This window comes from Cyprinodon tularosa, unplaced genomic scaffold, assembly GCF_016077235.1.
Source record: "Cyprinodon tularosa strain WSP-4 unplaced genomic scaffold, ASM1607723v1 ctg30, whole genome shotgun sequence".
Classification (NCBI taxonomy): Eukaryota; Metazoa; Chordata; class Actinopteri; order Cyprinodontiformes; family Cyprinodontidae; genus Cyprinodon; species Cyprinodon tularosa.
The window spans coordinates 1295266-1311892 of NW_024039008.1; the positions used below are offsets into that span (position 1 = coordinate 1295266).

General features: G+C 37.5%; 1 protein-coding gene across 2 annotated transcripts in view; it reads left to right on the top strand.

Moving 5' to 3' along the window:
- Positions 1-16627, top strand: part of LOC119787693 (phosphatase and actin regulator 1-like) — a 44392-nt gene that overhangs the window by 15027 nt on the left and 12738 nt on the right. The window contains exons 1-3 of one of the 2 annotated variants that reach the window (XM_038291704.1): positions 8501-8762; positions 13883-14047; positions 15504-15584. In XM_038291704.1, coding sequence (XP_038147632.1) covers positions 8543-8762; positions 13883-14047; positions 15504-15584 — 466 coding nt within the window. In that variant the 5' untranslated portion in view covers positions 8501-8542. Of the gene's footprint in view, positions 1-8500; positions 8763-13882; positions 14048-15503; positions 15585-16627 lie in introns of those variants that run through there. The other variant, XM_038291703.1, reaches the window with a different exon arrangement.

The window sequence follows — 16627 nt, forward strand, 5'->3', positions numbered from 1 at the left end:
CGCCAAAACTAGGAAAATGAAGAAATTTGCATTTTTCACACAGAGTTCAGTAAGAAAAAAATTATTTCTACTCAAACCCAAGATATGGGCTTTGCCTGCATTTCATGTCACCCAAATGATTGTGGTCAACCATATAGTTCCTAGCAGCGGCTACGGATATCAGGGAGTCCTATGCAAATTGCATTCCTTGTCCTATCTCCTTCCTAGCAACAAGCACATATATATATATATATACACATATAACTTATTATAGTGGACCCACTTCTTCTATGGCCTGAGTGTCCTTTACAATTTGATGTATTCAGATGGAGCCAGTAGCTGCTTAATGTTGTCATTTTTGTAGTCCCCCACTTCCTGTAATGGCAGGTGAAAGCGACATTAAGACTCAAACACCCAAAAGATAATTGATTTAAAATTTAGCTATTTTTTGTTTTTATTTATTGTAATTTTTTTCTATACTATGCAGTTAGAATTGGTAATTTTAATACATACCAACTGTTTTTAATTAGTTTAAAAGCTGGTACCCACCAGGTTTTTTTAAATATTCCTATATATATGTTGATTTTATGTATTATCTGTTTATTTAGGGCGACAGTGGCGTTGGATGTAGGAGTTTGCCCTGAAATCGAAGGGTTGACGGTTCAAGCCCCGACTCCGACTTTCAGTGTTGTTGTGTCCTTGGGCAAGACACTTCACCTGCATTGTCTACTGATGGTGGTCAGAGGGCCCGGTGGCGCCAGTGTACGGCAGCCCCGCTTCTGTCAGTGAGCCCCAGGGCAGCTGTGGCTACAATGTAGCTTGCCACTATCAGTGTGTGAGTGTGTGTGTGAATGGGTGAATGAATGTAGTGTAAAGCGCCTTGGTCAAGTCTCCTAACTTGAATAAAGGCGCTATATAAGTACATGCCATTTACCATTTTCTTTTGTATTTCAATTAAAGAGTTTACTGACCAAAGTGTTTTAACTGGGAGTAGAAATGTTTTTTTTTTTTATATGTGTGGTATAAACTTTCCTTTTAACAAATTCACTTCTTTGTCTTCTGTTCTATAACACTATAGCTCAGTATCCAGGTGCTCATAAATCAATGACTGACAGATAATGAGAGCTGCCTCAGTTACAATTTCCTTGTAACCTGGCTAGGCTCTGTCTTGGTCATTTTGTTCAAAGTACTAACATGGTTGATAATTGCTTTGGGCTGTAAATAATTTACTCCCAAATCAAATTTGTCTTGCAAAATGTTGAAATACACATTTATAATAAATTTTTAAGTCAGAGAGCACAAATACAGCTACAACATTTACACATTTTAATGGCAATTCCAAAGGGCTTAAAGATTGACCACTATAAACATTATTGCAGTCTCCTTATTTTAACAAGCTATATACCAGCTTTTATATTGTGCATACATTACACTCTGCAGATGGATTGTGTGATATCTGCAGAGCCAGCGACACAATGTAAGTGAATGCCTACTATTACTACATGCTCATCCAGGATGAGCGAATCCTGAAAAGTCTATAATGCCATGCAATCAGCAGGGTTTGCTTAGATAGAAACTTTTAACCAATCTGTCTGTATGCTTTGATTCAATTGCTTTTGTGAAGTACCTTGATCTGAAATTTGTTGTGAATTGAGACTGATATAAATAAACTGATTTAAATTTATTTGCAAGGTAGATGACAAAAATAAGCTATAGCAACTGTTAAAGTGGCATCTTTAACCTTAAAGCCATCGGTCACACCATCTGACCTAATGTCATTCAGGGTCAGAGTCAGTTTAATCCATAATAGTGCTGCTATTGATCGAAACATTTTTATTGGGCAGTTAGTGCCGTCAGAGCCAGACACATGCCTTACCATCAATAACCGCTTTGATTGTTTTACTTTTTTGAACACACTTTCCATTACAGGTCTCCAAGGTTTTTCCATTGTAGCAGGAATTAACCCCATTGGTATCAACCTTTTCTCCAACAAGGACCCTGTCCTCCTGCGCTCAGATGGCTGATAGTCTAATCATATTTTGGCAAATCAAACCACTACTTTAGCTAAAACCCTAACTTGTTTATAAAACGTTAAGCTATTCACTTTCCTTCCTATCATATTCTTGACATCTCATTTATTTAAACATACATATATATTTTTTATAAACATATAATGTGTATGTCTATGCATTTAGCAGATGCTTTTATCCAAAGCAACTTACAAAGTAGACACAATGTTACAGTTATCAATATGAGAAGAAGTTCTCTAGAGGAAAAGTAGTAACAGCAAAGATATAGAGAGGGAAGTGCAGAAAGAGTAGAGGGGTACAGAGCTATGGGTAAAGGCTGATTTATACTCAGAAACCAGGTTGTCTCTGTGTGTGTCGCAGTGAACACAGATATGCCTCCACCCCTTCTGCAGACACTCTGGTGCACCTCTCCGAAATTGTGGGTGGCCGCAAACAATACCGCAGAGAGGAGGCCTCTGATTGGCCAAATCTACATCCTTTCTACACTATGTGTATTTCCTGTCTGGCACCTCACCGGCTTGTTTTGTTTGTATGACCGCCATTGAGAAAAAAGACTGTGGATGGACCAGCTAGAAGAGAGAACGCTGGGACCCTTTTTCCACTTGGATCCCCGCTCTTTTTCCCCCTCATGTCCTTTGGTTGTCACACAAACTTGTACCTTGCATTTTTCCATTTCCTCACCGCCTCGGCCGTATCTAGACCCATCGGTAGTTTGTGAGTGTCCCTCCTGCATTGTGGCGTGGAATAACATAGCCCAGACCACACTTTAAAATTGGGCATAAAGCAAAAATATCTGCGTCATACATGCAACAAGCTCACAGCAACACACTGCTGCAGGAGTATAACCAGCCCTTAAGAGTTAGGATAAGAGATGCTGTTTGAAAAGGTGGGTGTTTTGGAGTTTCCTGACAATAGAAAGGGACCCTGTTGTTCTTGTAGCGCTTGGTAGGTCATTCCACAATCTTGGAACAACCCATGAAAACACTTTGGATTGTCTTAAGCGTGGCGTAGGCACTGCTAGACGACAATCCATTGATGAACGGAGCGTCCAAGTTGTGACATAAGTCCCTGCCAGAGTGTTCAAGTAGACGGGAGCCGTACCCTTTAGCACTTTGTAGGCTAACATCAGGGAGTGGAATTTGATGCGCGCAGCCAGGGGTAACCATGTAGCTCAATGAACAGAGGGGTGAAGTGAAACGCCCCTCTCATGTCATTCCATAATAATAATACCATTCAGGTCAACTGTTAAGATGTCCTTAAGTATTTACTGCCAGGTTCACTGTAAATAACCTAAATAACCTAACATGAAACTGCTTTGATACTATTAAATGATTACAGTACATGTGTTACAAAGACCTTCAATCTACAAAGCAACTCTAAGCAGAAAGCTCTTTGATTCAAGACAGACAATATTTTACAATGTCTTCACATTAAGTGCGATAATCTGGTTGCATGGAGGACAGATTCTGATTGTCTTTTTCTATTTGTTTGGTTTTTTTTTTATTGATGAATATTAAGATCTCAGTAATGTGTTCCTTGAGTAAACACTTTGCACCTTATGGCCTGATTACCTTTAATGAATTCTGTCTCCTAATGCTTTGGTCCTCAAGACTAATCTTGATCTCTTGTCTGGTCTTGAGTACCCAAATTGTGTCTTGTCTTGGTCTTGCCTTGATGTTTCACCCGCCTTCTGTTTCTAGTTCTTCTCAAGACCAGATGGTGGTGATGAACTGTAAAAAACATATTATTCAAAGAGACTGTTACTCTGACACATTGTCATGTGTAGCAAAGCAACTGGATTTTTATTAGTAAGGGGATGGATACGATACTAAGCCAAATCAAGAAGAGAAAATGTAAAGACACACAAAAAGAAGTGCTTGTAGTGTGTGTTGGCAGAAATAGCTCAAACATGACAAAACATTTAACAAAATCTAGAAAGAACGTTGAAATGACAAAAAATTGAGACAGTAATTATTTTTGGCAGCAGTATTAAAAACAAAACATAAAATTTTAGCATGTCAACAGCCTGTCATTGGCAATGACAACAGACATTCACTGAGCTATTTTTACACCCTTTATGTCCTCAGCCATCATTTAAGGGCCTTCATCTCTGTGTTTAGTTAGAGTTGTCAAGGCTGACACATCTCCATGGAGTTTATAGCTCAGACAGGTCAAGGTGAGACTGATCTAGCTAATGTGGATCCCTAACATAGCACACCGATGTGATAAGTTTCAGAGGGAATAATAGGTATGCTGATAAAGTTAGAAACCTCCTCTGGGTTGAAATAGAAACTGTTGGACATGATGGTTTACGGTCTGACAAACGTGGCAAGCTCAGAGTCTCAGTTAGGTGAACTGACAGCTCTGAGAAACACCTGCGGTCTGATAGTATAGACGTTTATGCTTTTGAGAACTCTTTAAATATCTGAAAGATCTTCATTAGTCCATTAGTGTCTGCAGCATATTGAACCACAACCTGCCAACCATTTGAGTCCCCTCTGATTAGTGCCCTGTCAGAAGCCTCGAGCAGATTACAACACCTACACAATTTTCTGCTGCAGCTCCGCTTTCCTAAATTGGACAAAAACTGGATGTTCCAGGGGGATTATAAAAGGAAAGCCTTGTGGATAAAAATAAGAAATCATTCCTCTAACGTAACAACACCAAAGGCAATTTAGGTCTTTAGCAACACTATAGCTGGAATATTTATCTCAGGATGCAAATAAACAAACAGTTACCACAAAATTTTAGAGACAAAGGCTTTGTCAAATCTGCTCATTCACAGTCATCAATAACTAAAACTACATATGTGGTAGATTTTTCATATTTCACTTATATATGTATATTTATTTAGTAAAGATAACCAAAAGATTCTCTATCCTTTTAGAGTCACGAGCGGTTGTTTTAAATGAGAGGAGTTTGTGTTCATATATTATACAAAAAGAAAGTGGATGAAAATATTTATTATAGGCTGGTGGCTTGGATGAACTAATCCTCTGCAGCAGAGGTGGCTCTTGGTCTTCTATCCTGGGGTGGTCCTCATGTGAGCCAGTTTCTTTGTAGTGCTTGATGGTTTTTGCGACTGCACTTGGGGACACTTTCAAGGTTTTGCCAATTTTTCGGGCTGACTGACCTTTATTTCTTTAAGTAATAATGGCCACTAGTTTTTCTTTACTTAGCTGCTTTTTTCTTGCCATAATACAAATTCTAACAGTCTATTCAGGTTAGAAATGATTAAAACTTCGAAACATCAGAAAAGGGAGATCTGCAGCAAAGAAAGGAACCTTCTGGACACTAGGTGGCTATAAATGCATAAGATGATAAATACAGTTTGTGCCAGCTGGTTCATTAGGGAAAACCAAGGAGAAATAATTTTGTATCCCATCATTATAAAAGAAAGATTTGCTACACTCTACAAATATTTCACTTTGGACTGTGTGCACTATACAGATGAGAATTACACAGAGGCACAAAAAAAAGTCTTGTTGAGTATTGGGTCATTGAGTATTTCGTTTTAAAGTTTTAAAAAGCATTCTATCCTCACCTTAAGTATGGTAAATAATCTGATGCTGTGGGCCAGCTCTGATACCTAATATTCTGAAACCTCTTGAAAGACAAATCAGAATCTTGTAATTTTTTTGTTTGTTTGTTTGTTTGTTTTGAATACTATTGTTGCTGTGTGTATTTCACAAGTTCTGTGAATTTGAGTAAAATTTGATTACAAAAACAAAATACTAAGCTGGTGTTATCCCAGTATCCAGCCCAATGAATAAGCCATTCAGCTTTCTTTTGCAGAACGTATAAAGGTTGTACTACACTTTTATAATATTTCCTCTACTGCACGGATATTGAAATACGGAAGAACAATTGAATAATATAGAATGTGAAATGATTTGTAACTTGTCTATTAAGTGTTGTAACTCCTATGGACACTAAAGCTTGAACGTACCACTGTGAGACCTCCAGCATATTTGTTCATCAGTGCCTACTCAAAGAAAATGTATTTTATTCATCATTACTATGAAACCCTTTTAAATGAACTTCTGGTTCAGTTCTTCCATGCTGAAATGGAATGATCTTGGTTTTATTCATTGTCAATGATGACATATCTTTCATCATATGATTATCATACAGGGAAAAGTAAACATTCCCTTTGATTTTTTTGTAGTTTTCATATTTCAAATTAAAAGAAATTTCTTTGAAATTTTCAACAAAAACTTCAAGCAAACCTTTGATATTATCAAAGTGTGAAGCTTTCAGTACCAGGAAAGACTTTTAGCAGTAGTCAATAGTAATAAGGACTGACTTGATGTTGGAACAGGAACATAAGAAAAGCTGTAATGGCTTCTTATCTCTCAGAGTCTCACAGATCTCTTCAGAGTCTTATTTTGATGACTTGCTTGGTTTAATTTCCAGGAGTTCTAATGCAACTCTAATGGAGGTGTGATTCACATGAGGCCTTGACAGTCTCTCCTTGCAGAATGTACTGATGCACAGGTAAAATCAACCTCTATTGATCAAGCTCATAGGATCTGTTGCTGTGGTTTCCAAACTCCTTCTGCCTGGAGAGCTGTATTTTGCATCAAAATGAAGAAGCCATCCATTTCCTCTTATTTGGTCCTTGTGGTCAGGCATTTTCCCACTCCAGTTAAGTAGCTCTACTCTGAAGTGTCTTTCCTCTTAGAAAATATCCTTGCTCTGTATTTTCTCTGCTTTAATGCCTTACATCACTGTAACTTGCAGCTTTCTTTTGAAGCAAACTACACAGCATAGTAGTAAACAGTTTTTGATATTAAACGAAAATTATACAACATTTCAAATGCAATACCAATAAGCAGCAATATATATAGCAACAACACAGCTACATTTGTACATGTTGTGTGTTTTCCACGCACACTATAGCTTGAGTTTGAAATATGAAAGGTCAGGGGGTTGATTGGAAACTATCTGCAGTCTGCAGCTTGGCATGATAGACTAATAGATACATTTACTTTGACGGAGCTCCACCTACTGGAAGAGAACTGCCAATATATAACTTTTTTTCCCCTCACTGTATTATTTCAGCCATAATATCTGTTCAGCTGCAACATCATAAACAGGAAGAAAAGAAAAACAGTCAGTGGATGCATGCTGAACTAAAAGAAATGTCCTGATTTTAATTAAACTACTTTCTCTTTACTCTAAATAACTGAGCTATTAAATATTTACATCTTTTCTTCTTTATTTATTTTTAAAGAGAGATCCTCTCAATCTTACAAAAGTTATTTTGATCTATTTCCTTTTCTGTAATTTCTGTAATTTTTCTTTGCCGTCACGTTTGAGACTGTGTGTTGATTGCGTATAAACTAATGTTTCCATAATTTCATAGGGTATAATCGTACCTTTAAAATTAGATTGCTTGGATCACATATTAAAGGGATTACTTTTGCCATTTTGATTTTATTCTATGATCTTATTCTATCTAACAATTGTATTCTGATTATTTATTGCCTCTTCCTTTAGAGGACATTCCAAGTATTAATATTTTTTAAATACAGTTACTTTCTTGATCATAAAAAGGCATATTAAGCTATTTTGACACCCAGTGGATACTAAAATGAGTCAGAAGCAGTTATAAAGATGCATGCTTTGTTAGTTTTGGCGATACTGAAGATAGGTAACCATTTAAAGAACTGGGAATATTATCAGGTGTGGATTAAGTTGTTTTTAATATGCATTTAAATAATATTTTACTTATCTGTAACTATAGCAAGCGTGAATTTAAATTCATTATGGTTTAAAATTGCTCTAAAGAATCTTAAATGCAACTTAATGGAACCTGTGCTCACCTTCTAAAACATACTTCTAAATGAAAATTTAATAATGTATTTATTTTTTCCAAAAAATGACAATCTAAAGCATGTAAACAAATAAGTCTATTTATAGACTGAAGCAATGCATTACTAATAATTAAATAATAATAATTATTATTATTATTAAATCATTTTAATAATAATTGCCTGAAACACTATTTTAGATTTTACCAGGTTATTATTTTAAATCTATACGTTATTTAAATTCTGGCCCCTGATTGGCTAAAGCCGCTTGACCGTCAAGTCCAGCTACTGTGCGATTGGCTGACTGCGTTGTGATAGACAGCGGCTATGTCGGCTGTGGGAAGACGGAAACATAAAGACTTAAAAATAAAGCCACACACGCAAAAAAATAAAACAAACAAAAAAAAGGTCTACATTTAAGAATATGTTTTAAATACGTTTAGACGCAGTATATTAAACATCATAATTGTCGTCATGCTGCCTTTTCGTGGGCAGAAATGATGGTTTCATTTTAATAACATCAGTAATTATTATGTTCGTTACTTTTTATATATGCTTGATGTTTTTTCGTGTCTTCGCTGATAAAAATACAACTTCACGAGCTTTTATTTCGTAGTACATCTGACCGGAAATAAAGCGTATTGCTGCTAACTTGAAGCTGCAGACTGTTTGAATCTCATTCGCATCCTTTGCCGTTTGGGCTTCGAAGGCAGCAGGATGCCTTCATGGCTCCGACTTAGTCCACCGAGCAACACCTCGTGCACTGTTACTCCCGGTGATGAGAGTATGATTACTCTCTGTCTGGACAAGAAGAAGCTCCACAGATTCTGCAGGGGAAGACCTGAAGCCACCTTCAATAACAATCCCTCCACATTTATGATCGGAAAAGAGATCAAACACATCTGCAGCAACTGTCGAGGGGCCGATTCCCAGGATGGTGAGGATGGATAGCTCTCCTCATATGAGGCATTACATTCGTGTTCATTCCTCCTTTAGTTTGTTTCTTCTCTCTTTATTTTCTTAAACCTAATCTACATCCAGACCTATAGTGAACTATTTTAGTTTTTTTCTCACTTTTGCTTCCCACTCTCTGTTCCCACAGTTCACCTTTAAAAGCAGAACTATGTCCCTTTATTATACCGAAATTCTCTTTAATGTTGCGACCAAAGACCTGTGGGATTTTTTTGCTTTAAAAAGAATCTCAAGGAGTTTTTTTTAGTGCCTCATCCTTAAATTAGAAGATAGCCTAAGGTCCAGGGGCGGTGCTAGATGGGGGATCAGGGGTGACCATTTATTTACCTCTAATACAGATGGTGGCTGTCAGTGTTTAGTTGTGGTTTTGGACCCAAATGCGGAGGCAGGGGTGACTTTCTTGAAGATTTAATGGAATAAACACAGGTAACAAAGGCAGGAATCCAACAAATCCAAAAAACCAACTTAAAAAATGTTAAACAAACCAGAACCATGGAGACATCACAGGAAACCAATCACGAGGAGCCAGAGTAAGACGAGGAACCAGCACTGAGGAACTGCACAAGGAGAGTATTTATAGTAGACTGAACAAAGAGAGGACTAACGAGCAGATTGGGAGCAGGTGTGAAGAGAGCGGTCAAGGAAGGAGCTAGGGAAAAGAATACCAACACAAGAGAGCAACAGAGGGCAACAAATGAAAACCTTAGAACTCAAATATATCCAGAAAACACAACAAACTAAACCAATAAAACTAGAAAAAATTGAGCAAAGTAAAACCTAGCAGAACCAATACCGTGACAGTGGAAACAGTAATACTCTGAAGTGGAATATTCAAAACATTTAAATTTTTCATATATTAACAATTACTTGATGGCAAAAACACTGTGGTTAATTATGCACATCGATATACTAACATTAAAGATCATAAACATAGAATTTAAGCAGAAATATATTTTGTGTTTAATGGGGTAAAGAGAAAAAAAAAAAGTAGGTAAGTAATGACAAGAATGCATGATGTTTGAATATATTCGTCTATTTTTTAGCAAAGGCTGTGGTAATATATAATTTGTGTTTATTTATAAATTATGGATGTTTTGCTCATTAATCTTCCTGTTGGAAAAAGTGTAGATTGAGTGTGAGGTTTTGTTGCCTATCCGCTTTAGACCACCCCTCAGTGTAGATTGGTTATTGCCTGGACACCCTTATAAAAATGTTCTGGCTATGCCTCTGCTAAGATCTACAGGTGCTGGTCATAAAATTAGAATATCATGAAAAAGTAGATTGATTTCAGTAATTCCATTTAAAAAGTGAAACTTGTATATTATATTCATACATTACATACAAACTCATATATTTCAGATGTTTATTTTGTTTAATTTTGATGATTACAAATGACAACAAATGAAAATCTCAAATTCATCATATCAGAAAATTAGAATATTGTGAAAAGGTTCAAAATTGATGGCCCCTGGTGCCACACTCTAATCAGCTAATTAACTCAAACCACCTGCAAAAGCCTTTAAATGGTCTTTCAGTCTAGTTCTATAGGCTACACAATCATGGGGAAGACTGCTGACTTGACAGTTGTCCAAAAGACGACCATCGACACCTTGCACAAGGAGGGCAAGACACAAAAGGTCATCGCTAAAGAGGCTGGCTGTTCACAGAGCTCAGTGTCCAAGCACATTAATAGAGAGGCGAAGGGAAGGAAAAGATGTGGTCGAAAAAAGTGTACAAGCAAGAGAGATAACCGCACCCTGGAGAGGATTGTGAAACAAAACCCCTTCAAAAATGTGGGGGAGATTCACAAAGAGTGGACTGCAGCTGGAGTGAGTGCTTCAAGAACCACCACACACAGACGTATGAAAGACATGGGTTTCTGCTGTCGCATTCCTTGTGTCAAGCCACTCTTGAACCACAGACAGCGTCAGAAGCGTCTAAAGAGAAACAGGACTGGACTGCTGGTGAGTGGTCCAAAGTCATGTTCTCTGATGAAAGTAAATTTTGCATTTCCTTTGGAAATCAAGGTCCCAGAGTCTGGAGGAAAAGAAGAGAGGCACATCATCCACGTTGCTTGAAGTCCAGTGTAAAGTTTCCACAGTCAGTGATGGTTTGGGGTGCCATGTCATCTGCTGGTGTTGGTCCATTGTGTTTTCTGAGGTCCAGGGTCAACGCAGCCACATACCAGGAAGTTTTAGAGCACTTCATGCTTCCTGCAGCTGACCAACTTTTTGGAGATGCAGATTTCATTTTCCAACAGGACTTGGCACCTGCACACAGTGCCAAAGCTACCAGTACCTGGTTGAAGGACCATGGTATCCCTGTTCTTAATTGGCCAGCAAACTCTCCTGACCTTAACCCCATAGAAAATCTATGGGGTATTGTGAAGAAGAAGATGCAATACACCAGACCCAACAATTCAGAAGAGCTAAAAGCCACTATTAGAGCAACCTGGGCTATCATAACACCTGAGCAGTGCCACAGACTGATCGACTCCATGCCACGCCGCATTGCTGCAGTAATACAGGCCAAAGGAGGCCCAACTAAATACTGACTGCTGTACATGCTCATACTTTTCATGTTCATACTTTTCAGTTGGCCAACATTTCTATAAATCCTTTGTTTTTATTGGTCTTCAGTAATATTCTAATTTTCTGATATGATGAATTGGAGATTTTCATTTGTTGTCATTTGTAATCATCAAAATTAAACAAAATAAACATCTGAAATATATGAGTTTGTATGTAATGTATGAATATAATATACAAGTTTCACTTTTTAAATGGAATTACTGAAATCAATCTACTTTTTCATGATATTCTAATTTTATGACCAGCACCTGTAATTTCAACCTAATGGCCATAATTTTTGTCATATTTTTTCTTGTAGTTTTAAGAAAGTTAATAAACTTTACTCATTCTAAAGACATGTATATATATATATATATATATATATATAGATGTGGGTTCTTTTTTATGTATGACTTTTGGCAGGATGGTCACTCATGTAAAGGCCCGTCATCTTTTTTTTTTTTTTAAGATTGCAGGCATTCAAAAACTACATTTCAATCTTATTTACTAATAATCTAATGATTTATAAACCAATTAGCTTTATTAGTGATCCTCCGATGTGACATGTGGATTTAAAGCTTTTTTTAAAGATTTTAATTTGGTATGATGTGTCAGAATTCAACAAAGAGAATGCTGTAGATGGGAGTTTTAAGTTGCTTTTAATGAACAAGGGGAAATTATTGTTTTTTTCTACATAGATCAACAGTCAGAGGGATCAAGGTAACTTTGGCACCTTTCATCACTTCAGCAGCATTTCTAACTGACGAAATGGGACTAATTGTGTCTTTGTGGTTTTCTGTGTGTAACACAGTTTCATGATGTTTCATTGGTCAGTGTTAAGTGGCTTGAATGTAAATATCCTGTAAAAGAGAACAAAAACAACCAAAGTCAAAAGAAAAGCTTGACGATACTCTTGGAAAGCATTGAGAAATGTTGAACAAAACTACTTCTAATGTTTGGCTGTTTGATTGTAGAATGTGTACAAAAAAAGACATTTCAGACCTTTACTGCAGAATAATTTCATTGTTTTACACTCAGTCAGATAAATCTTCGAATGGGGAGGCCTGATTTCCCATCGCAGAATCATAAGTGATCCTAAAACACCAAATCCAACGAGTTTTGCTATGATCTCAGCAGGAACTAAGTGGATTCACATGGCTGACCTGAGTCTGCATCAGGCTGAGAGAATGTTGCCCTGCAGGGAAAAACACTAAAGCCCCTAACTCACTGCTCTCTTTGGGGGAATCAGAAGAAGAAACAGAGCTGTTGTGGAGTTAAAAAGGATTCATATTTTAGTTGGATTGTTCCAAAGAGAGGTTTTTCAGCCATATTAAGTTGCTCCACAGACCACGTCAATTCAAATCTCAGTCTGCAGAGCAGGTTAGGCGTTAAGTAGATATTTGCGTTGCTGCTCCAGAGTCGAAATTGAACTGACGTCCCGCTGCTACAAAAAATTCACCTCAGCCGTGACGTTTAAGTAGATTTTTTGTGATAGTTGGCAGGAATGGAGGTGGACTTACTGAATTCTAGTCCACATCTAAAAGCAGCATTATTTCTGTTCAGGAGAAAACAAATATTAATTTGAATTTGATTAATATATCTGATAAATGGTCAGAATCAACGTGGAAGGGTGGACTGGGGTTGACTGTCTGGAGTTTATTTCTTTGTGCATCATTGCATCCCGACATCCACTCTCACTCCCTTAGATGTTTCTGTTTCTGTATGTCACTCCTGGGTTCTTACCCTTCAGAGCCTGTTGTATGTCATTTAAATTTGCTATATCTAATGTAAAACCTCTGCTTCCATCCAAATAATCCATTGGCCCAGAGGCTGATGGAGACTTTCTCTTTTGGATCTTTTCTCTTCCTTACTTATAGTATCTGTCAATGAAGTCAGCTGAAATTTTAGCGGTCAATACACTGCAAAAACGATCTAGAGATAAGTAAAAATGTCTAAATCTTAGTGTATTTACCCTTAATTTTAGTAGGTAAATGACATAGTTTGCCAATGGAATTAATATTTTTACTCTTAAAATTAGATAATAAGCACTCTTATTCTCAATGTAAAATGTCTTGTTGCATTGGCAAAGTGTCCTCAATTCTATAAAAAATGCACTTATTTTAATTAATAAATTACTTATTTAGATTTATAATTTTTGCAGTGTAGTGAGCCAAAAATGTCTGCTTGACTTCAGTGTGTAGTTTGAGGGTAGATAGTATTCCCCTGAAACCTGAGATAATCTGGTATTTCTGAGAGAAAAAAAACAAAAAAAAAACTAGAATATTTGCTTATTTACTAGTTTAATAAGCAAAAGTAAAATGTGTTTCTGTGTTCTTGGTAAAGAAAGAGTAAAAACACACACATAGCCTCTTCCTTCCTTTGGTCCTTACTTCCTAGTCCTCAGTGGAGTCCTTGGAGGTTTGTCATGGTGTCCAGGTTAAAATGCTTTGGTTTAATCAGCAGGTGCTGTCCATGCCGTTGTTTATGACCGTGTCTTTTGATTGTTCTCTTTCAGCAGAGGAAGTGGAGCGACTGGCATCGATGCGTTCTGATTCGCTGGTGCCTGGAACCCACACGCCTCCCATCCGCCGGCGGAGCAAATTTGCCACTCTGGGTCGCCTGTTTAAACCCTGGAAATGGAGGAAAAAGAAAAGTGAGAAATTCAAGCAAACCTCTGCAGGTGAGAACTGAAATTTCATTAAAAGAAAAAAAAATGTCCTTTTTTAAATTTTTAGACTTAAAAAAAAACACTATAATGCCCTTAACATTGTTTTAACTTCTAAGTTACAGAAGTGGTGTGAGAAACAGGCAAGCCCATATAATTACTCCCCCATCACTGTGCCTTACAGTGGGAATTAGATGTAATTATCATATTTGTTTATAATAGTCCTCACAAAGTCCAAATAGAACTTGTCTTATATCTACCTGAAAGTTCACCTTGAGAAATACAAAGATTAATTTACATTCATGCACCACTGCATACCTAACCCTCTCAGCTGGATTAATCAAATTACATCCTGTTCTCACTGGGACATAAATCTACCACATAGAGGCTTCCTACTGTCGAGCTGCTCCTCCCGCTGTCGCAGCAGATCAGTTCTCATTTATTTATTTTCTACCTGCTTCTCTGTATCAAAACACAGATTTTGCTTCTGATCAAACCCATATTTATACACACAGGTCAATGCTTGCTTTGCTTGCCATGTGCTTTATCTGGATGAATGTGTTTTAAGGACACTAAATAGTTGCCTTATTCAAATATAAAGCATCCCAGTACTTTGTTTGTTGTTGTTTCTTTGTTGTTGTAAATAGATTTGATTGAAAGTTACTACGTGAAAAGGACTACATGTCTGAAGAACAATAACCCCTATTGGTAGAACATGGTGCTGAAACTTAATGGTAATTTGCATATGAAGTTTCTGTCCTGGATAAAGCTGCTAAAGGAGCTACTAACTGTTTCTTTCACATAGAAAATACTCCAGAACTGGTGTGTTTCAGTGTGTATGCTCTGTATGCCAGTTCCCACTGAGCCTGGTTCTGCTTTAGGTTTTTTACTGTTGAAGGGGATTTTCCTTTCCTCTGTCGCTCTATGATTGCTTATAGTAAAAGGTTATTGCAAATACAGATTTAGCCTCCGTGCAGTCTGCTGGGTTTCCTAAGATAGAAAACCTTTAAAACAATCTGAATAATAATACGAACTTAAGTTTTTTAATAGCTACGATCAGTTGGGATGTCATTGACAACTAATCCATCAGTATGATTTTAAGTGAATTGACAGAAATGTTGTTTTTTTTATTGAAATGCCTTAATAGTTGGAGTTTTAAAGATAAACCTAATAGAATTATACCTTTTATTATATTAAAGTTTCAAATCCCATTGCATATGTTTTTTTTTTGTTTTTTTTTGGTTGGTCTGGAGTCTTTGCCTGACTTTCTGTTGTGCTACTGAAAAAAATTATTTGATTTGATGGGAATGTCAGGTTGCCATCACTGGCTGCCTTTACTAGTCATGATGGTAAAAGCTGCTGTTTTCCACAGCAGTGTAACTTTCAGCTCAAGTTCTATTTTTCATTTGGTATTTCTTCTCTTTATGTGTTTTTTTTGTGTGTGTGTGTGTGTGTGTGTGTGCTTCTTCAGTGTTAGAGAGGAAAATGTCTACTCGTCAAAGCAGAGAGGAGCTCATCAAAAAAGGAGTCCTGAAGGAGGTTTATGAAAAAGGTAAGGAGACATGTTTTAAGGTTTTTCAGAAATGAGAGTGGATGAGAGTTTTCAGATGTGTTTGTGTTTGTATAAATTAAACAAATATATATATATATATATATATATATATATATATATATATATATATATATATGGCTCGGTGAGTACCTCAGGCAGGAGAAAACCGAAAGTGAGGACAAGAAAGAGGAAGGGGAACCATCATGGAGGGACAAGCCGCTGCACGGCGTATACCACAGACAAATAGAAGAAGTGGCTGATATCAAAAAATCCTACCAGTGGCTGGAAAAGGCTGGACTGAAGGACAGCACAGAGGCACTAATCATGGCAGCACAAGAACAGGCACTCAGTACAAGATCAATAGAGGCCAGGGTCTACCACACCAGGCAGGACCCCCTATGCAGACTGTGCAAAGATGCCTCTGAAACAATACAGCACATAACAGCAGGGTGTAAAATGCAGGCAGGAAGTGCATACATGGAACGCCACAACCAGGTAGCTGTCATAGTGTACAGGAACATCTGCCATGAGTATGGGCTGGAAGTCCCAAGGTCAAAATGGAAGACACCTCCTAAGGTAGTTGAGAATGACCGAGCTAAGATCCTATGGGACTTCAAGATCCAGACTGACAAACAGGTGATGGCTAACCAACCAGACATCGTGTTGATGGACAAACAGCAGAAGAAGGCAGTAGTGATAGATGTGGCAATCCCAAGCGACAGCAACATCAAGAAGAAAGAACACGAGAAGCTTGAGAAATACCAAGGACTGAAGGAGAAGCTAGAAAAGATGTGGAAAGTGAGAGCAGCAGTGGTGCCAGTGGTAATTGGAGCACTGGGGGCTGTGACCCCCAAACTGGGAGAGTGGCTACAGCAGATTCCAGGTAAAACATCAGAGGTCTCTGTCCAGAAGAGCGCAGTCCTAGGAACAGCTAAGATACTGCGCAGAACCCTCAAACTCCCAGGCCTCTGGTAGAGGACCCGAGCTTGAGGATGACACATACCACCCCACGAGGGGTGAGAAAACAGTTTTATATATATATA